This window comes from Dromaius novaehollandiae, chromosome 17 (assembly GCF_036370855.1).
Source record: "Dromaius novaehollandiae isolate bDroNov1 chromosome 17, bDroNov1.hap1, whole genome shotgun sequence".
Taxonomy (NCBI): Eukaryota; Metazoa; Chordata; class Aves; order Casuariiformes; family Dromaiidae; genus Dromaius; species Dromaius novaehollandiae.
This window is the reverse complement of record NC_088114.1, coordinates 10621492-10643905: the sequence shown is the minus strand read 5'-3', so window position 1 is coordinate 10643905 and position 22414 is coordinate 10621492. Positions and strand designations below refer to the sequence as shown.

The following is a 22414-nucleotide window of genomic DNA, read 5'->3' as shown; positions in this document are numbered from 1 at the left end:
AAGAAGAGGGATAATGACTCACAAAATAAAGTTCAATTACTACTTCTGTCACCATTTGTTTTTTATTTTTACTGTTCCTTTAAACATATATCATGATCATTATTTCCTGTGACAGAGTGGATGGGAACTCTTAAAGTGTAAGGGTGTAATCTACAGAAACGACAAGCTAGATTAATCCTGGATTTATCACTGAATATCAATGTTTTTTTTTTTTTTTGGCTAATGCAAACGGATTATATTTCCTGAATTCACAACTGAGAAGCCTAGGAAATGTTCAGTTATTAAGAATGTCTTTTAGAGAAAGCTAATAAATCAAAAAGAAAGCTCTTAGGCAAGAAGTGGATTGTCTTTTTATATACTGAGGCCCATTAAAACAAGGCAAATACACCTTAAATCTGTATATCTGTGTGTTCCCTTTAAAAGCAGATGCTAATTTTGTAAGGTAGTAGTGATAAAAAAGGTCTAATGAATAGTATGCTTATTTAGCTTCAAAAATAATATGAAAAAGTGGAAGGAAGAAAGCAACAATTCTAATAACCTTAGATGTTTACAGCTGGGGACAAAAAGTATATTCAGTATTAAAAAATTGACACCTTTACTGGATGTCCTCAAATCTAAAACTCTCTTTGACCTTTTTATCCTTTTTCCAGTCTTTGCTCTTTGGAAAAAAAAAATTTCTGTCAGAATGATCCACTGTAGCTCCCTGTATTTTGATCATCTGGAGTCAGAAATAATTATTCTGAAGAAACTGAAGGAGTTGATGTTTGATTATATATATTTAAAAAGAAAGGAAATTGCACCCCATAACCACCTTCCCCCACCCCAAGAAGTTGTGGCAAATTAATGGAACAGTCCATTATGATACTGCTAGGCAACTATATAGTAATAATTCGTTATTTTTCTTACAGCAGTCTTAAAAATAAGTTTAAGCTATTTGCATCGTAACTTGATAAATGTCAATATGTTGTGGAAATGTCTGCGATTGAGCTAGATGTAGACTCAGTAAAAAGAGTAAACATCTTTATAGGTTGGCTTGTTTGCTTGGAATTATTTTTCCCTTCCCTATCCTAGTTGTAAGCAGTATTTCAGAGAGATTTTTATCCCCGGGTATGCCCTTGGAATCTTGTTACCACAGCAACACAAAGCCACTGATAAAACATCCTTTTAAAACTTCAAATCAGTCTTTTATTTAGAGTTGTAATTAGGATGTTTGCCGGTAGCATCGTGGAATTTTATGTGTAGTGTATGTACACATATACTAACAGCAGCATGTAAAACAGCTATAAGGTGAATAATCCTAGAGGTGCTGGAAGAAAAATCTATGATGGGGTAAGCCTTCAGGCAGCATGGTAGAGGAGTGTAGTGAGGATGGAGGGTGCTGACAGAGTAGGCAGTTGTTTTTCAATGGTTATATGAAGAAACAGCCCTCTGTGGGATGTAACTACTGCCAGAAGCTGGCTTCTTTCCTCACGGCAGCTGCAGCATGCTCTCACTTGTTCCAGTTCTGCTCCAAAATGAAACATGTGAAGAATAGAAATGGATGGAAGAACATGCAGCAGCCATTGTGGGTAGAAGGAGCTAAGTTTTGGCATTAGTCCCGTTCTGTCTAGTGAAAAGCTTTTCTTCCTTGAGAAGGAATTATTGGGAGATGGGCTACATAGCAGATTCGACTTAGTAATTGGTGTTTTTTTTCTTTAAGCTCCTCAGATATTGCAGTGCGTGTTTTGGTTATTGAACTTGGAAGCAGCCCCACCCTGGACATTTTAAACAGGAAGTCAGTATCAGAGTAGTAAAAGGATAAGACACAGGCTTTAAAAACCACATGACACAACTTCTTAGGTTATAAATGCTCACTTGTTTATTTTATTTTTATTTTTAAATTTATTTATTCAAAACATGTATTTACAAGATGCTTAATATTAGAAATGATAAAACTGCACTGTTAGGGCTTGTATTGGTTTTTATGAAGGGTCTTAAGAGTATCTAGATAACAGTGCTATAGCAGGTTGTCACAGAATAGTAAGCACAGCTTGAAATAGGAATAATGTTGTGTATATTAGAGTTGGGCAGTTGCAAAATCTATATTTAAAATTATCACATTACAGATAAATAGCCCTCACAGCTGAATGTCTGCATCAGCTTGTGAAGCTGTACACCATTAGAGGGAAAAGTCCTTTTTTTGAGTAATTAAAATATTAGTGACTAGCTTCACTGTAATGTGAGTAACACAGAAAACATTAAAAGGGAAAGTTCTATACGCAGTGATTGGTATAAGTGATTAATAATTATAAACTGGAAGTTATAAATTAGCGCTCTGAAGGTTGTTGGTCTGAGTCCTTACGGTCAGTGTTATTGCCGCTTTACAGATCTCTATCTTTTTGGGGAAAAGTCTTGATAGTAAAAGGTTCTTTGCTTTAGAAGGTAGTCCCAGTTAACTGATTCAGAGAAAATATAAACAGCTGTGAGGTTTTATGTAGAAGCTGAATGTCTAGACAACTAGGTTAGACTATGCACACTGGGACAGCACTTCCAGAATGCAGATCATCTAAATTTAGGACATGCTTGGTGGTAGGATAAATCTGTGGAGCTATTCTTCATTGAACTGTAGGGGGAGCCTAGATGATTATTAGTCATAAAATTAGGTCTCTAATTCTAGCTAAGGTTAAGCAAGATAAATCCTATATTAGGAGAGAAGTAAGCTTTCTATTAACTGCAGTGAGTTAATGCATTAGGGTTTGGATTTGCATTTTTATAGTCATTATGTTTCATAGGCTAACACTATCAATTGACAACGTGCATAAGCATCGTGTTTGTCTTCAGTAGTGTTCTGGAGAATAGTGGGTAAACCTGGTGTTGATGGAGAGGTTGGATAGAGATTGCGAGGACTAGGAACAGGCTTCGGGAAATGACTAAGTCTTTGACCTATGAAGGACCCAATTGTGTTAGTTTCCTACATAGTGAAATAAATATTGCTATATGTGGTATGTGAATGAGAGAGAATGTATGGCTCTCCATTTCTACTGCAGTTCAGTCTAACATGTAGTTCTAAGGACAGGGACCATGTTTTCTGTCTAAATAATAATGAACAAATTGAAACCATTAGTGAGTTAAACTGATTTTCCCCCTTCCCCCCACCCCCCCCCAATGTATTTTAACGTCAGCGTCTTCAGGGTCTTGAAGGTCTTCAGGTCACGTGTCTTATTAAAAGGGCACTGGCTCTTAAAGGGTCACAGAAGTTACTCAAGGCCATATTCGTTTTAAGGGCTGTGACTTTGAAAATGTGAAATGTTGTTAACTTGATGATACAGATTCTCTGCATACCTATATTGTTCATGTTATTTAAAATATTCATAGGCAAATGTGTATAACTACTTGTATGATTAGCTTCCTGTTCATAGGAATTTGGGTAATGTTTCAGACAACTATGTTACAAAAAAGCCCATTTTTGAGAAAGTGTAACAATGGAAACAAATCCAGTGTCTCCTTTAATGTTTCAACTAAATTCTATTTTGTTTTTGCTCTTGTGAGCTCAGTCTTCGCAACAGTAACATAAATGCATACTTAGGTACATTAGTGTGGTGAGATCTTCTGATAGGAACAGAAAAATGACTGTATGCAAAATGTACACTGGAGAGGAAATTGATTACACCTTTACTGCAAATACTTTACTTTTTCCACACTGAATCATGTGTTGCATAGTAGAACCACTTGAAAACAAAAATGCTCCTCTTTTAAGAATAGCCTAAGCCACCTTCTAACAAAATGCTTCAAGAACTATAATTGAAATTGAGCTATAAGAGAGAATATCATAGCATATTTGATTCGCGATCATTGAATCTGTAGAAAGATGCATATTTTCTACCAATAACCAATTTTTGCTTGAGAAACAAAAACTTCAGTGTAATCTCAAAAACAGAGTTTTATCAAATATTGTAAGTGATTAGGAGCTTTTATTTAAGCAGCATCAATTGCTGAATATTGGGCATGTTGCCTTTTTCTGTGCTGCATAGCTGCTGCTGTCCAGTACTTTGAAAGGAAGTAAGATTCTGCATTGTGGGGAGAAAAAATATGCTTCAGTCAATAGAAAGAAGGAAGTAGGAGGCTTGCGTAAAATGATAAAAGGAACCATATGATTCTCTTATTTCTTTTCCTGAACACAGGTGTTTCTTCAGAATTATTTCTAGTTTTGTCTTCTGCTTGTGACTTACCTTACTGGTGTATTGTAAGAAACTCAGATGATTAAGAAAATTACTAAAGGCAAAGTGCTCTGGAAGGCTATGCCAAGTTCCACTTACAGCATTTGGCTATTACCCGTTCTGAGATTTGTGAACTGTTCATGTGTTATCTATAAATACGTAATAGCAACAGTCATAATTAACACTTGCTTAGCATGTGGAATTTCAAAACACCCTATGGAGCATTTGAGTTCAGTGTTTCCAGAGGCAAATAAAATTTGCAGCCTGTCTGTGCTTATAGACTGGAGTTATGGATGCAGACTGGCCAAAGTGATTCTGTGGAAAAATCATGCAAAAGGATGTCAGTACATATACATGAGCCATATGAGTATCTCAGTGGCAGCGGAGGTTCTCTGTCATTTTTAATAGTGAAAGTGAAAAATGTTACATGTCTATTTACAGTAGTAATACAATTTCTCAGGAACACCTTGTTGCACCACAAATCTGCTTTGTGTTAGAATAATCTGAAGTGCTCGGGCATCTGAATTCCTTTTAGGTCCTCTTTTCTAATCAGATTTTCAGATTTCATTCTGCTTCACCTGATCACCAGATACCTGGACATCTCAGTAGAGTAATGCCACTTAAAAGGGTTTCAGAGAATGTTCTGTGACTTGATTATGGAAAATCTGTGGAATGTAAAGGCTGTCTGGCTAGTATGTTTATTTTTTTTAATATGAAATAGTTGAGACTTGCAGAAATGTAGCCTTGATTATTTTTTAATTTTGAAACAAATCAATATTGAGTAAAAAGAAATTCTGGGTGGACCAGAGAAGTCTTAATGTATATTCAAATACACACACGCGCGCACACCCACACACACACTCTGTTCCACTCGATTACCCTATACTTTTAATATAGAGAGAAAAGATTGTAATGATATGCTTTATCATTTGCATAAGCAGGACCATGTAAAACATTCTAAAATTTCTAAGTCGGTAATAAGTCTTGCATCTAAATTCTAAAAAATCATAAATGTTTTCATGAGCCTTTTTACCAGTTGTAATATTCTTCATAAACAGTGCGCATTTTGAACAGAAATACTGAAGCTGCTTTATTAGACATAGCTAGGAATGCCTTTCTGGACTTCTGAAAGCAGAGTGCTCTAACTGTAGCAGCCAGCGTGTTTATTCACACAGATCAAAATCAACATGTTCCTTGAGTGCACCGCTCGTTGCTTTGGCTTCACGCAAGTAGTCTAATTTTTCTTTTCTGGAACTCACTTGTCTTTGGAGTTGAGCGTAGAAAGGCGTTTTCACAAGTTCTCCATCCCTTTGTTCTACAATGTCTAATCTTCACTGGAGATGGTGAAAATGTAGCTTGATGGCGGAGTCAAAGGTTGTGGCAGTTGGAATTACTTGCCGGAGGTAGACTTGGGTGTGGAATTCACTACTTGAAAGATGATTTCCGAAGGTTTTTTTTGCTCTCCAAAGTGAGTGGGTTAACCCAAGGTGAATTTTTTATCTCAAATGTCTTTCTTAATGATTATAGCTTATAGCAAAAGGTTCAAACCTGCTTTTTCCACAGGCTGGTGAAGAAGATGAGTACTTTTTCCTTTGTTCAGATACCGAAAAATCAGCAGACTTTGAGTCAGTTGGAAAAGATGAGGACTTGTAGATACCCAAATGAGTTGGTGATAGTGCATAAATATTTTATCTGTTTATCAGACTGAAAAAATGCATGCCACTGTGACCACTCTTCATAAAATGTAAAAAAATGCGCTGCCTCTAGATGCAGTTGAATTCATATTCTTGCTTTCTGAAGTGAATGAATTTAACATTCCTTATAACTATAATGTTATTAATTCTCTTCCAGTTCTGCCTATGATAACGTCAACAAAGTTCGAGTTGCTATTAAAAAAATCAGTCCTTTTGAGCATCAGACATATTGCCAGAGAACTCTGAGAGAGATTAAGATTCTGCTGCGCTTCAGGCATGAGAATATTATTGGAATAAATGATATTATCAGAGCTCCAACTATTGAACAAATGAAAGATGTGTATCCTTTTAAAGTTTAAGTTTTTCTTCATAATTAGTGGTGAATGCCTTCTCCTTCCCTGTTCTGTATATTTCCCCCTTTCCATTCTCTTCCTTGCTAAATTTTAATCAAAGCTTATCTTCTATTATTGTGAATTGAAAGGGAAGTTTAAAGAGTCCCTGATTTGATACCTAGATGAACACAAGTGTTGTCTGTTCTTTTTCAGGTAAAGAAATATATGTTCATTTCTATTTTCCAGGGCAAAGGACTCAGCATTGTAGAGCTGGCCTTAGTTTAGTCACTTAATCCTAGAACTACATTCATTCTCAACAGAGCCTTTGTTAGTACTATCTGATTGCTTTGAGGGGAAAATAAAATGGCTCAACTCTGATATAATCGTCTAAATTTTCTGTAAATAATAGATTTTTTTCTTGAAGAATAAAAAGGCTACATCTTAAAAAGAAAAACAAAAAAAAGTTTTACAGTGCTTACTGCATATGTGAAAAGTCTCGGACTGAACTTGGGCAGGTAAACATGCTTGATTGATGAATATATGCAAATATGGCCTTTCTGTTGTTGTCCTTCCATAGGAAACTTGGCTTCATGAGATATCTAACATAAGTAATAGACTTAGCCAGGAGACTATACCTGAGACACAAGGCCTTGTTTAGATTCAGCCAGCTTAACTTGCCCAAGTCCGTATGCATAGTTTCCTGTTGATTTCCCAAGGTCTCTCTAGGCGCCTGCCCAGTAAAAAACCTAGAAACATGGAGGCAAAAATTGAATTCACTGAATCTAGGTCAAATGTTTTTTATGTGGGAGTCTGAGGTTGCTTTTCCATGACCAGTCTGAAGTAACACAAGTGCATGCTGCCTCCAAAAAGATGTCGTAGTGGTGTGTTCCAGTCTGTACCCAGAGGAGAGGATGGGAACGCCTAGCTGGGATGGCAGTAACAGTGTTTTCCAGTGAAGTCCTGTTCATTTCAGTGAAAAGGGATAATGGAACTACAACCCAAGAGTTAACTTGTTCCTATTAGAGCAGAAAAACACCTCTGTTCTTCTTGTTTATCCCAAACTTAGCAAAAATCATCTGACTGAAAATATTAGGGTTTAATTGTGGTGAACAAAGGGCTATTTGTGTTCAGTGTAGCATGATGAATATACAGTAAAGGAGAACAACAGCTGAATTTTTGGACTGGAGAGGTGGCAAAGAGACTGATCCGTTTCTACCTCTTCATGCTTTCATGCTACTGGAAGCAGGTGTCTCAGAATTGTATTACTCATTAAACTAAACTGGTCTTTATATATTGGCAAGCTGGATAGGAATCTGATCAAATTAAGATTCCCAGAAAACTCAGATTCTGACACAGAGGAAGAGAGTTTTATGATGAGTAATTTTAGAGGACCGTGTGCTGGCGCCTCTTAATTCTGTAAAGGGCTGCATCATGTAACAGGATTGATTAGATTCAAAACTTGTAAAGTGAGAAACATCTTCATAGTTTCATAATTGTCATGAAACAGATGAGTGACAAAAATTAGGTGATAGAAGTTTCATCTGGTACTGTATGTTGATATCTAACATGAGACTGAGCTTGTTTTGCTGCCTTACATCTGACGCCTTACAGATACATTGTGCAAGATCTTATGGAGACAGATCTTTACAAGCTCTTAAAGACTCAGCACCTCAGCAACGACCACATTTGTTATTTCCTTTACCAGATTCTGAGAGGGTTAAAATATATCCATTCAGCCAATGTGCTTCATCGTGACCTCAAACCTTCGAATTTGCTGCTTAACACCACTTGTGATCTCAAGGTTAGTTGAAGTTTCTTAAAATTTTGCTCCTATGGTGTCTTAAGAAACTACCTGCTATAATCATGAACGTTGTTTTGTTACTGGGGGTTAATGGGATTTTTTTTATCCCGCTAAGATTGCCAAAATGTTATTGATTTTGATAAAATCATTAAGGTGTGAGTGACTAAGAACTTTATACTCTGTTAAATGTGTTTTGATGAGTGCATCAATGTTTCCATCTGCAGGCTGACTTAGAAACAGCCTAGTTGGAAGCTAGGTACAAATGCATATCAAGAACTGAATAGTTTGTACCTAGAAAGTAAACTCAAAACTTTGTGTGTTTCAAGTCTTGGTTCCTCTGTGTTTAAACTATTAATTGTTCAGTATTGGAAAAGGACTTTGTATCAGTGGACAACTAAAATGGCACATGAAATTTGGTGCTGATTAAATGCAGAGCAACTGCTTGGAGAGGGAACACTCATTTACATATTCAGTGATGGGCTCTGTAGTTAATACTACACAAAGATGATCCTAGAGCAGTTATAATTCTTGGAAAGTGTCGATGCTTAGTGGTGTTCAGTAGAACAAACCAAGTGTGAAGAATTAGAACAGAAATAGAGACAAAAACAGAAAACATGCCATTCTATAACTTTCTGCTGTTTTTGAATCGTAAGTATTCTGTGATCATACTTGATATCCTTTTAAAATGAGGGGACCAGGACTTGAAAGTACTTCTTTCTATGCAAGGAAGAGCTGTTTAGCCTAGGTCTCCTCAGCTGGATAAGGACTGCTCGAGGAAAAGAAAGAATGCAATAGAAAATGATAAAATTGTTAGAAGCATAAGGAGGGCGAATAGAGAAAAGTTGTTTACAGTCTATACTTGTAAAAGAAGTAAGAGCTGGCAAATGAAAGGAGCAGTTGGCTCAGCGCAAAAGGATATAGTATTTGACTTTCAGCATTGCTAATCTGTGGAACTTGGTACCGCAGAGTACTGCAGATACTCAGATAATGTGACTTCACAAGAACACTGGGTAAGTTAATAGAAGAAAAAGCTGTTCAATACAAAGATGCTACCTCCAGTTCAGGGTGCAATAGTGGCAAATCCATGGAAGATTGGAGAGAATATTAGAGAAGCATTGGAACACGTTCCCTTTTACACTTTGTCTTAAGTATTTGCTGTTGGCCACTGATGGAGAGAGATCAGTGAGCTTAGGTGACTGTGATCTGACATGGTACAGCTGTTTGATACATGCTCTGTTGCACCTAATTACACTTTGCTTTTGCTAGTCAGTCTAGCATTTAAAAAACAAGACTTCAAAATGTAAAACAGTTGCAAGTTTGTCACAGTTCCAAGAAAGATCCTTGCTGTCCATATACTTATCCATCCTAAATACTGGCTACGCAGTTTGCTTTGCATTTCCACTGCTGCTTGTGAGGTTCACATAATGCGTGGTACTGCTGGACTAGTCACCTCTGACTCTTGCAATGGGATTTTAGCAGCTGATCTGCTGATACTGCAGGTCCCTTCGAGACATTAACCCCTTCATGAAAAGAGATGGGGTAAAATCTACAACTGTGAGTAAAGGAAGCAGGAAAGAACAGTTTGAGTGTAGTTCTGTATATGTGCATTTAAAGAACAAAAGGTAATTTTTTAGCACTGGTAAAGTAGTCACAAAAAGGAAGTTAAGCTCACTGGATGGCAAAATGATGGAATATGACCTTAGTGAATATTGTTCAAATTTCTTTCTAAGATTTTCAAAATAGCATGCATTAGACCATGCCACTGCAATATATGTTTTCCTAGTGGAGAGTATGATAGTCTGTATGCCAGCGCACATGCTTTTTCATAACCTAAAGGGAACTCTGGTATTATGCTGTAAAACCACATCTAAAGTTTAAACAAAAGAATTGGAGAGAGAACTAGTGCATGTTAGGCCTTGCCTGGTGAATGCTGTACTTGTACCAACTTGTTTCTTTTAGGGCAGTTCTGCCAGTCTGTGGGACTGCTGTATACATGTGCGTGCTTACAAAATGATCATCATACATAAATTCAGAACATGACATACTATGAAAGTAAACAACTTAAAGGAAAAAAAAACCACACTTTCAGAGGAACAAAAATAGAAAGTCTGTTCATCTTCAGTGGTAATGCCATTAGCCTCTTTCATTAAAGGTGTTTTGAGAGAGAACTATTGATCTCTTCTGGAGCCCAGTGTCCTACAAGTTGTAACTGGAGCTGCTCCTTTCCTCTCCTCTCCTCTCCGCTTAAACATGCTCTTGACCTCTGGATTGTAGATTCCATTTCTAGGAAAGGAATGTATTTGTCTCTATTGACACAATTCATCTATGAACCCTATAGATTGTCCTGATCATCTGAAACGTTAAGGGCAAAAGTGCAGAGCCTAAAGCTGTTTCTTTTTCCTTAGGGCAAGCTACATTCTCATCTAAATGGGACCTTAAAGTCATAACTTTTACAAGCTTTCATCTACTATGTGATAAGTCCAGAGTACATAATTTGACTTAACTACTATTCCTTTTATGTCTTCTCGGTCACAGATTAGGTTTAAGAGTTCATGAAAACTAGTACCTTGGAAGCTCTCTCCAGTGAGAGTCCCAGGTGGTAAAGATACTGGTTTGCTCTTTTACAGCCTGGCATCTTTCCCATAAATAATGGATGGAGATGTATGTACTCTGACATGCTGTAGGCTGGAATATACTCTAAAATATTATCTAATGTTTTTTGGAAATATTTTCATGTGTTGTCATGGTCATCTGTGCTCAGGAATTTGACCTCTTTTGCAATCGCATAAATGAAATACATAAAAGCTGTCATAACCACATAATTTTCCTAGGCCAGTAGTGTTAATACTTCAGAAAATCAGGTCAAAGTTATTTTAAACAGATTCTCAACTAATATGCTGTAATGTGTCTTCAGTGTACCAGTTTACTCTAGCTGAGAATTCACTCCTTTAGCTTGTTTAAAATATCAATGCACTCTAGCAATATCATAAACAAGTTGCACTTTTCTCTCTACATATTGAATACAAAGCAAAGCTACACTGAAAACAGTGTACAGGAATATTGTTTTCAAGAATTGGAAGTTAAATATATACATAGGATGCTGGGGGTTTTTTAGTGAGAGAAACAAGGTATGAAGCAGACTGACATCTGGGTCTTTCATTATGCAGGGTTTTTTTTTATTTTCTGCTGTGACTTACGCAAAATATCAAAAATTCTTTTGCCTGTCATTATACCATTCCCACGAGTTCTGTGTTCCTTGTTTTGTTTTGTTTCTGGTTGAGAACCCTATCTCCTTCTTGTGCTTTGACTTTTCCCAATCGAGTTTAATATTTGAGCAGGCATAGTGAACCCACAACTTTTTTTTTTTGTCCTATGTAGGGTCGCTGCTCTGTAAAATGTGTTCTGCTGCCACAGGGCAAGAACTGTCCACCCCACCAGGGGTACAGTCCGTCTCTGTTCTACCTCCCTTTCAGCAGGGACTTTGGGCAAAATGCTGACCTTCCAGTTTCTCTTTTATTCTGCCCTCTTAATGCTTCTGATTAGCTCTGCAGCTGGCAAAGCCACAGCAAAAGCTGCTCTTCCTTACAGCTTCACACTCCGTGCCTTTCTCACTAACGGAGATTCTTCTTTTCTGCTTAACCTGTTTCTGCTCAAGTCAGCAGGGACTTTGTCATTTTAATGATCTCTCTTTGTTCAGTAATCTTCCTTTCCATCTCATGTTCCACTTCTTTCTACTTGGGTTGAGAGATTCACAGACATCTTCTTTAATTCATTTCTTTCTCCTTACTGTGGACTGGAGAGAGTCTTTCTTCTTCTGTCTTTGTTATAACCAATTATACCACTTTGCTTATATGTGATATCCTAATTCTACAAAGGTCTCCTTGCTTTAGTCTCATCTAGCTTTTTTCGTGAGGGTAGGAGGAAGAGGTTGCAACAGTTCTATCTGTCTGCATAATTATTTTCTGAAGTCCATAATGCTATCCTCTACAGTTTCTTGGCCTGTCTTTACAGGAACCTCATCTGATTATTTGTGCTGGTTCTCTTTATGTAAGCTGCTAATTGCAAACAAGGCAGCTGCCCTCTCTCTGTAGCCTGGGAAAACCTTGACATTCTTAAAGAGTTCTTTTTGTTTATTTGTTTTTAAGGATTTGGGAAGGAGGGAGATATATGTAGCTGAAGTCAAATGAGTCCTATGCAGGCTGGTTTATGAGGTTCACCATCATCTTTTCTTCAGCCCCTCTGTGTAGCAGTTAGCTGTTGAATCCTGACTTTCAGATGTAGCTTTTACTCAGCTGAGTCACTCCTTCCTTAACTGCTCTCTTAATTGAACTAGGTTTTACTGGCTGTCCTTCCAGGAACATAAAGGAATAGGTTGCTGGGAACAATGATATTTCTGAGTTTTTGGCAAGATTATATAGTACAATCTTTATTGACTACAACATATCACTATTTCCCATTCTTTAATGTATGCACTATGCACAATTAACTATCAAAGAGTGCCTATTATAAAATATGTGTATAGGAGGAACCTTTTAACTGTTCGTTATGCAAACATTTGATGCTTTGTTTTTCTGAGAGAAAATACTCTCATGCAAATACCATTTTGTTATAAATTTCGTGTTGCAATTGATCATTATCTTAGACTAAGTGTTTGGTGGCAGCAAAAGGATATGGATGTGGCTAATGTGTCACTCAACAAGCTTGCCATTTATCAGTAGGGCGATAGAAAGCAGCAGCTGCTTTATTTTAGAAAACTATTTTTCTTCACATTTTCAGTTTTCTTAAATCCTCTCTGGAGAAAGGACACTAGTCAAATCTGAAGGGCTGCCTCTCCATTAAATAGCTCTGCCTTCTTTCTAGAGGACAGTCAAAAACAATTTCTCCTTTTTGCTGTACTTGCTGGTCTAGATCAATCTACCCCCCCTCCCCCCATGGTTGGATAAAGTTACCTTCCTGTTACAGGGTTTGGAAATGTTGTGGTGGGGGTTTTGTTTTAATTTAAAAAAAAAAAAAAAAAAAGCTTGTGCTTCCTCTGGCAGCCTGTGATCTCTCCAGTCTACCATTATCTCATGATTGGGCAGGATGTTTCTTTTGCAAAGATGTACAGTTGTGACAGTAGCTTTTGTAAAAAGGGGTATTGAACTGTGCTAGGAATGTGTTGGTCAGTAATTTTGGTTTTCTGGCAATCCTCATCCCTTTCTCTTTTCTCTACATTTGTTCTTTTGCAATAATTTGTTTCTACAAACACAGGTTAACATTACTATGTTTGTAGGTGATGCATCATACATTGGGGAAAGATGACTTGGTCAGTCAGTGTTTATTGTAGCATTGGAAGCTGTATTTCTAATATGCTTTTTTTTAATTTAAAAACAGATTTGTGACTTTGGACTGGCTCGTGTTGCAGATCCAGATCACGATCACACAGGATTCTTAACAGAATATGTAGCCACACGTTGGTACAGGGCTCCTGAAATCATGCTGAATTCTAAGGTAAGAACCACAGTGCGCTGCTATGGTGTTCCTGCTCACAAGTGAGTGCCAAATTTTGCTTTTTTCCCTCCTGTGTTTTTAGGATCAGAATGCATGCATAGCCATGAGGAAACACAATAATGAATTTGCTGTCTAGGTACTGGCTTCCAATAAATGTGTGATTCCAGGTACAATTACTGGATAGTACAACGGAGTATACATGTGCGTGAGTTCCCATGTGCCCAGTCCTTGTCATTCATGAGTCTTCTTTCCATCAAACGCCCTTCTATAGAGCAGGACAGAAATACTAGTAATGAGAGCATTTTACTACTGTCTTCATCAAGACTTGCAAATGCTGGCTTAGTGCTATCTTGACATCTTAATTTAGGTGTAGAATGTATAATGAGGGTAAATCTGATTCTAAAGGCATGTGATCTTTGCTGTATGTCAATCTTAATTGCTTTCCCATGATCTTAATCAAGTCAACCCTTTGTATTTTATACTTGAAATTATTCACATTTTCTTCTGTGGCTGTGCTAAGGTGTATCTGATTCCAGTATGTGATAAGTCCTTCATAACCTTTTGTCAGAGTCCAATACATTCTGACCAGGTTCTTTTAGATATTACACATGTTGTTGAATTTGATTTGTAAAGGCAATACTGTGTTTCATGCACTTAAGAAAATAGTCATCTGATGAACTGGATTTTTTATGTGTTATTTATTTATTTATTTATTTTAAAGACTTCTTGTATTTTAAAGTCACTTTGAAGCCATAAAACATAGGACAACCTAATTCAACTTTATTTCTGGATATCCACATATGTTTATCAACTTTTACAAGAAAATATCTTGTGTATGTTTCTTCAGAAGTGGTGAAATTACTATGTTCCAGGCCTATAACCTGATTCCTTTTAGAATTACAGTGCTTTGAAAACAGTCAGGTAATCACATCATGAGAAGCTGGTGCTGAGGTGACTGTGGGTTCAGCAAAGTCACTCTCTTTTGCTGGAAGTTTCCTGCTCATAGGAGGAGAGTAGTGGACAGCAGGCTATGGGAGAATGAGGCAAGGGAGCTCTTGGGGCAAGGACTCTTGAAGTAAACTTGCCCTTGTATTACCCAGGCACGAGGGTAACTACTGCTGAATCCAAGGCTCCTCTTACAGATAACACAGGTTATATGCATGAAAATAACGTAATTTGTTCCATTCTTGTTATATCACGTAGATCTTGTTTCCTACTGTTAGCCTTCTCACATCATCTTGACTACTTACCTGTTGTGTTTTATAAACTAATGAACCAACAATCTGTTTTATTCTTCCATCCTTCTGATGATGAAGGCTTCTTACTTATGTCTCGTGTCATATTTAGATCCTATACTCTTAGGAAGGAGGACTGCATCTTTTCATGGCACACACATGTGTATTTAACATACTGTTAGGAACTGTAGAATTAATAAGAATATAAGGGATTAGCTTGTTTCCGAAATTTGCCAGTGTAAATTGACTATAAAATTAGGGAGCCTTGCAAAAATGGAATTTGGTATTGCTAAGTTGGTGTAGCTAAACTTAAGAGAATCCTTTTGGAACAGCACATATTGCATATTTCAGCTCTTGTTACCAATTCTAAGTAGTGTTTTTGATACACAGTTCTTAATTATTCCTTACTGTACCAGAAGAATTAAACAGCATGAGTAAGCATGACTCGTCTAATCTTGAAAAATGAATTACACAAGTGCACTTTCAGAATTTAGTAAAGTAACATGTTACTGCAGTTATGCAAAAATATCTTTGAACAAAAGTGTTTTTTCCTTTTACTTGCAGGGTTATACAAAGTCTATTGACATCTGGTCAGTAGGCTGTATTCTGGCAGAGATGCTCTCTAACAGGCCTATCTTTCCAGGAAAACACTACCTTGACCAACTTAACCATATCCTTGGTAAGCTTAATATAAACATAGCATTTCCATGTCCATCTGCTCTCTCTCCATCTCTACCAGCTAGGCTCGTCTTGGTCACCTGTTTCTTTCTCTTGTTTGGTCTTATGTCCTTTCTTTTATGCTATTATGTGTATATGTAATAGCTTTAAGAATATATACATATGGATCTGTAGGTGCATTATCTGTTCCTTGTAGTTATTTGTCTAGTGTCTGTAGTGATTTCTGTGATAAATCATTGATTTGAGGGGAAGATAGAAGATACCTACCAGTATATTTACTACATCAGAAGAGATGTAAAAAAGCTTACATACACAAATAGATCCAAGTTAATTTATTTGCTTTTGTATTTCTAAAAGTTAGAAAATTATAGCCCTGAGACCTTTTAAATGGAGTACTGATAATTAGGAAAACTTAATTTTTCTGGTAAGCAGACAAATGTATTTAACTTGACCATTTTTAGTAAATGTTTCTAAAAATTCCTAAGAGATTCTGTAATCCTAAAACATTTAGGATGTAATCTCCTTCCTGGTAGTTTTAATATTGAGTCTTATAAGATGTGATGTGACTATTTTAATGTACTTTTCATAGGAATGCAGCACCGTTTGTAATTCTTTTTTTTAAAGGTATACTTGGATCCCCTTCCCAAGAAGATTTGAATTGTATAATAAATTTAAAGGCCAGAAACTACTTACTTTCCCTACCACACAAAAATAAGGTACCATGGAACAGGCTGTTTCCAAATGCTGACCCCAAAGGTATTTTATGTTCTATTACATTGTGTTGGATTTTCAAAAATGGAAGTGAGCACTAAAAGTAATAGCAGGATGGCATTTTTAAAGCCACCTTAAGCATTTACCATTATTTATGGTGGAAATAAAATATCCAGGCTCCTTAAAACAGCTGTATAAATCCAATATGAAAATATGAAACAGCATGAAACTGTTTTACCAGCTTATCTCTTTTTAAACAAATTTTAATAACAATCTAGAATTTCATGTTGTGGTGTTTTGAGCTTTATCTTCCATGTAAAACATGGAAATTCTAACTTTTGCTATCATCTTCAAAAGAATGATACATTATCAAGTGCTGAATGTTGGGACTGGATTTTGACACAGCTATCAAACAAATTCTGAACCCAATTTCTGGAAACAGGAGTAAGATGGCTTCTTAATTCCAAACTCACTTTGTATAGCTTGTATAGTCTGTGTGTCGGCTCTATATCAGATATGATAACGTCCTTCAAAATGCAGATACTTAAGCAGTACAAAATGCTTAATTCTAATGTCTTAAAAAGATTCCAGTTTTGATAATTGGAACTAAAGTTGTAAAAGCAAGGAGTGTAAGAATTATCTTTCTTTGCAATGCCTTGTTAAAGGTTAGATATATTTTGTTTTGCTATGCAACTATTAACTTGCCTTTTGAATTCTACTTCATACAGTTTAAGAGTTGCTGTATTCACAGTACAGGGCTCTTCTACCTGCTCTGACACAATTCATAAGTCACATAGAAAGCTTTTGAACTGATATGATAATTTACTCTTGGTGAATATGATCAGGTACTGAACTACCACACAAAAGCTGATTTCTGCACAAGGAATTCTGTAGAGCTGATTATTCTTATCATTGAGAGATCTTACTTCTTCAGACAGCAGTGATTTATTCAGCTTTTATAATGGTGCTCATCACTGTGAGAATCTTCTACTGTGGGCTTTTGACAGCTCAAATTGTAGCAATGCTGATGTGCTTAGCTGCTAGGGGAACATACAGTTTGTATGACTTCTGTAACACCTTTTCACCTAAGTCTTCAGACTAGCTTTGACAGAGCAGTGTTTCAAGAAACTGCTTGCCAACATTTCAATGAAAAGCACTGTGCACAGCATGCTTTAGCATGGTGTCAACATGCAAGTTTTCAGTGTTGAGAAAACTGTATAAAGATATTTAATGTTAATTGTTGTGTAGTGTAAGTTTGGGGCTTTTTAAAACTGCCTTTAAATGCAATGGTAATTTTTTGTCTCTTACCTTCTGAAATGCTTTGTATCCATCCAGGCATCTTATCCTGATGCAAAACTACAACTACTTTGGTGCAATGAGAACCTGTATTTAAGTTCTGTATTGTAAATCATGTGTTGAGGAGAAGAAAGGGAGTAGAACTCATGATACTGCAAATATGCTTAGATTTCTTACTACTAAAATCCTTTCTTTTTCTTTTTTTTTTCCTTTTCCTGGAAATGAAAATCTCTCACAATCAGAGCAGCTGAAGAGTTGCAGTAACTTTAACTTGTAATATTTGTTCGGAACTTGATCAAACCTCACTCTCTGTCTTACCGGATCTTAAAGTTCTCTGTGGAGTCTTCATGTAGTTGTCTTCAACAGATTTTGCCTAAATCTCTTTCATATTAACATGATTGCATCTTAGCTGGAGAATATCTTCTGCAGTGCTAGTAAAGAGTTCTGGATGAGGTTTTCATCATTACACATTGAAGCAGGTAGTTGGAGCTGCCATCAGCTTTATTAATTCACATTCTTGTACTTCTGGAAGAGGAATATATTCTTGAGAACTCCTTCACTTTAGAAAAGATCTGTCATGTTTTGGATTTTTTTTTTCCCAAAAGTCCAGAGCACCTATTTGCGTAAAGAAACCCAGTCTGTCCAGTTTCTGCTGTAATGAAATCAGATTGCACCAAAGATAAGGTTCTATGCATCTTTTCCCTTGGTGTTCATTCTGACACTGAAGACCCTTTGAAAGGCTATACTTTTTTTTTAGACATGTTCTTAAAACATACTAAATCTTGCTAAAGGAAACTAACCAAGGAATGCTGATATGATGGGCAGAGGAAGATACTCTGCCCAAGTTACAGGAAGCATTCTGCTGCTTCTATTACTGCTACTACAGCTGAGGAACTGCAAAGACTTAAGGAAGTCTTAAATTGAAATTAGCACAAAAATTAGGGTAGTGTGTCTTTTCTATGAGTGTGTCTTTTCTATGTAATACCAGTGATTATAACTTTTTTTTGCACATTGCAATTTGGAGCATATATTGAAATCTTGTTTACTTTTTTCCTCTTAGCACTTGATTTGTTGGATAAAATGTTGACCTTTAATCCTCATAAGCGAATTGAAGTGGAGCAAGCTTTAGCCCATCCATATCTGGAGCAGTATTATGATCCAAGTGATGAGGTAAAGACACCATTAGAATGTATATGTTATAGATTAAATGATGTAACAGAAAGGTTATTTTCCTCGTTAGCTTAAGGGCAATATTTTTACTGTTGTCATGCAGTTAAATATATTAAGAATGAAGTATAAAAATCAACTTAAAATCTTTAGAAATGTGTTCACATAGCATGTGTTTGTGTGTCATCACCATAACTACATGAGACAGTATTTGCTTTCTGGTTCCCTATGGAAATCCAGAACGCTAATCTGGCTCTTGATAAAATACCAAATAATACATTGTTATGTATAAAAATTATGTGTAATGAAGTGTTCCAACTTGAGAGTAAGAAGTTAAAGAAGAACTGCAGGTGCTCTATATATTTGAAATTTGTGCTGTTTCTTTTTAGGTATCTTTCAAGAAATTTTATAGTATTAATTTTTCATAAGAAACTTTATACTTTGCTATGTATCTTTTAAATAGATTTATGCCAATGAGTACACAGATTAATACACTACCAAGAAGGTAGCCACAGATTTGTTACAAAGTTCCTTCTAAACCGTAATTTGTATTCAGCAGGTTTTACAGCATAGATTTAGGAAAAACAGACTTCAAGGTGTCGTCATTTAGTCAAGTGCTTACGAGTTAACTGTATTACTACCCTTTTAAGGGAACATCTGTACCTGTTCCTTGTTAAGACTACAAAAATATAAAAGCAATGGGATTCTGAATGTGTGGGTTTGTTTTGTTTTGTTCTTTGACAATGAACAGGTTAATTGCTAGATTTTACTTGATAATGTCTGTTTTGCAGTCTTAGTTTTCTTCCAAATTAGAAAGGCTCGCTTGTATTTAGAGATATCTAACGGTAGTTTAAATATGCATTCTTTGAAATAATCAAACCACAAAATCTGTTTGACTTTACTCCCAACTTGAAATTGACATTCTGTTTTTATTTTGCATTTCTTGTTATAGTACTGCATTTTGGAGGCATAATGCAAAATGAGTAGATGCTAAGGAATACTCTCCTGAAAATCAGACTTCTTAATGCACTGTGATTTTGTTTTATAATGGCTGAGATAAGGGAGGAAAATAACTGAGCTTGCCATCAGATTATCCATTAAAAAAGAAAACTAAAAAAGCTGAATTTGCTGTAGTTTAGTGTAATGCTGATGAGATTTCAGATTACTTTAGTGCAAAAGTAGAGGAGAAGGAAATAAGTTAGTTTGACTTCTGGGACAGAAAAATTATTATGAGGAATTAAAATGTTTCAGATTATTTTTCTTCAGGTAGTTACTATGTTATGAGCCTCTGTTTAAGCAAATATTTTAATTTGCTTTTTAGGTTTGAGTATCTATTTACTGCAGATCAATTTAAAATTTGGTAAACTATTATACAAAGCACAAAAGTGATTAACAGAATGGGCTGTTTCCTGAAGACTGTACAGTAATAGATTATTTATGGTGTACGTTCTTTTTCAGATTTTTTTTCATACATGGACTACATGAAATTCAAGAATACAGTAGTATTAGGAAAAGTACTAATGTGTTTTTTATATTATTAAGCCTGTAGCTGAAGCACCCTTCAAGTTTGACATGGAGTTGGATGACTTGCCGAAGGAAAAGCTGAAAGAACTGATTTTTGAGGAAACTGCTAGATTCCAGCCAGGATATCGATCTTAAATTGTGCATAGGTAAAGTCACAAGAATAAGGAAACCATTTAGTTGAGGGGAAGAAATTTGCAACTTTGTGGTTGCCACTAGTGAAATATATCTTACCATTTTTCTTGATAGAGTAAAGCAGTCCTTTCGTAGCTAGTTATGTGTATTAATTTGACCTGTCCTATTCTGTTATTGAAGAAATCAGTTTAATTTTCTCTGCAATATTAAAGTGTCTATAGGGAATCCAGGCAACTCTTTGAAATGTTTACCTAGATTTTTAGATTACATTTAAGAAATGACAGCTGCATTTAAATATTATCTCTCAGAATAAAAGCTTGAAACACCTTGAAATGCAAATATTATTCAAAAGACTTTTTAAGAGGATAAATATATTCATATAAAATATTATAGAATCTTTTGTTGTATGGCTTCAAATGCTTGTTTTAAAAATACTCCCTTAAATGTAATGTACAGAGGGGAAATCTCTTTGGAATTTATTTAAATAGAAAAATAAAACAGTAAAAAGCTTCAATTTAAAGTACTTCTGAAATAGTTGTATAAGCATATAATGATAGTCATCTAAGTATTCATAAGTTTTGATTAAGCTTGCTAAGCTTCTGAAGATTTAAACTCCCTTAACTTAAAATGCACTGACTGATTTTCAGCGTCTCTTGGTAATTCTTTTATAAATCAATTAAATATCTGTAACTCAAAGAATAAGGAAAGAATATTTAAGTACATCTTTATAGCTTACGTTTGTCAATAGAATATATACGACAGATAAACTTAACTGGTCTTCATATACTGCAAGCCTTGCAAGTCTCAGTAGTTTTGAACAAAGTTAGTCAGATATCGCTGTGAATAATTTTTGTGATACTTATGAACTTGTGAAACTTCTGTGACACCAGTATTTTAAAGTATCTTTAAGTTTTGTGACTGGAAAAGAAAAACTAATTGAAGAAGACAGCCTAATCTAGGTTGCCTAGGTTATGGTCTTAAAAATAGTTTCTGTGCTATTCTCAGTCAACAGCAGTGTTCTACAAGTGCCATCTCTTGTTGGCAGTTTCAGCAGAAAGGCTAAATTTTGAATCTGTGAACTTCCTCACTGCAGGAGATCCATGGCTGAGGCAGCAGTTATGGAAGCTTTGTTGCTTTGCTACAGCTGATGTTTTTTTGGCACTGAAAATGAGATTTGAGTTTCTAGATTGCTTTTACCCCCAGTTCCTTTTATTTAATATTATGGGGGGGAAAAAACAGTTGAGGAAACTTTTGGAACTACAGTTTTTACTTAAATATGGTAACATGTCTTGTCACTAGCATTGTTATTCAAATGTATAGAAGTTTACAGGTGAAGTTATTTTGAGTTTTAGAAATAATGTATTTTGTTTGTTCAACCTACTAGCTAACACTTGAAACTATTTTAATAATTAAACTTCAGGTGAATCTGAGGTTAACACATCTGGCTGTTCTTATTAGTTGGCCTTTGACAATAGAATTAGACCTGGGACACAGTAAGATGCATGGTGCTTATTTCCCTGCCGTGCTTTCTAATGTCAGTTCTGCTTAAGAAGCACTGGCAGTACATATATGCTCTTGGAAGAAAATGATGCAACTTACAGAAAGAAGTTGAAGCCCCTTGTCAATAGGCCATAGCATCCAGGAAGGAGAGCGAAGAGCTAACATTGTGGTAAATCCCAGGTTACGATCTCTCCTACCTGCTTCTTTGCCCAGTCCATACTTACTAGGTTGTATTAGGGATTAAGGGATAAAGGGATTAGGGATAAAGATATCAATGACCCAATGCTAAGGGAAATTTCTGACCTGCTAAAAATGTTACCTTTAAATGCCTCTATGAAGAATTGATTTGGCTGACATGATACTGAAATTTAGCTATTTTTACTTAGCTTAATAATGCTGTGCTGATAATTTGTACAAGTCATTTGTGGTTAGAGTTATTAGCTGTTCCGTTTAAACATAAGTAATTAACGTTACAGTGAAGGCCAGTCACCAGCAGTTGGTTTAAAATGCACAATAACATTCTCTTCCTGTGGGTTTCTATTTCCACCCCTTCCCCCATACTTATCAGCTAGCTTTTCTAGTTGGTTATTTCTTGAGATTCAAAATTTGACATCATCTGACTGTAGTTTTTGGAGATGAAAAGCTGTGTGAAGATAAC

At 35.9% G+C, this 22414-nt stretch overlaps 1 protein-coding gene across 1 annotated transcript in view; it reads left to right on the top strand.

Annotated features, from left to right (window-relative positions):
• The window catches only part of MAPK1 (mitogen-activated protein kinase 1), a 44465-nt gene that overhangs the window by 11855 nt on the left and 10196 nt on the right, over positions 1-22414 (top strand). The window contains exons 2-8 of the mRNA XM_026104323.2: positions 6048-6230; positions 7834-8023; positions 13397-13513; positions 15313-15427; positions 16051-16182; positions 18494-18603; positions 20143-20270. Of these exons, the coding sequence (XP_025960108.1) occupies positions 6048-6230; positions 7834-8023; positions 13397-13513; positions 15313-15427; positions 16051-16182; positions 18494-18603; positions 20143-20259 (964 nt within the window). The 3' untranslated portion in view covers positions 20260-20270. The remainder of the gene's footprint in view (positions 1-6047; positions 6231-7833; positions 8024-13396; positions 13514-15312; positions 15428-16050; positions 16183-18493; positions 18604-20142; positions 20271-22414) is intronic.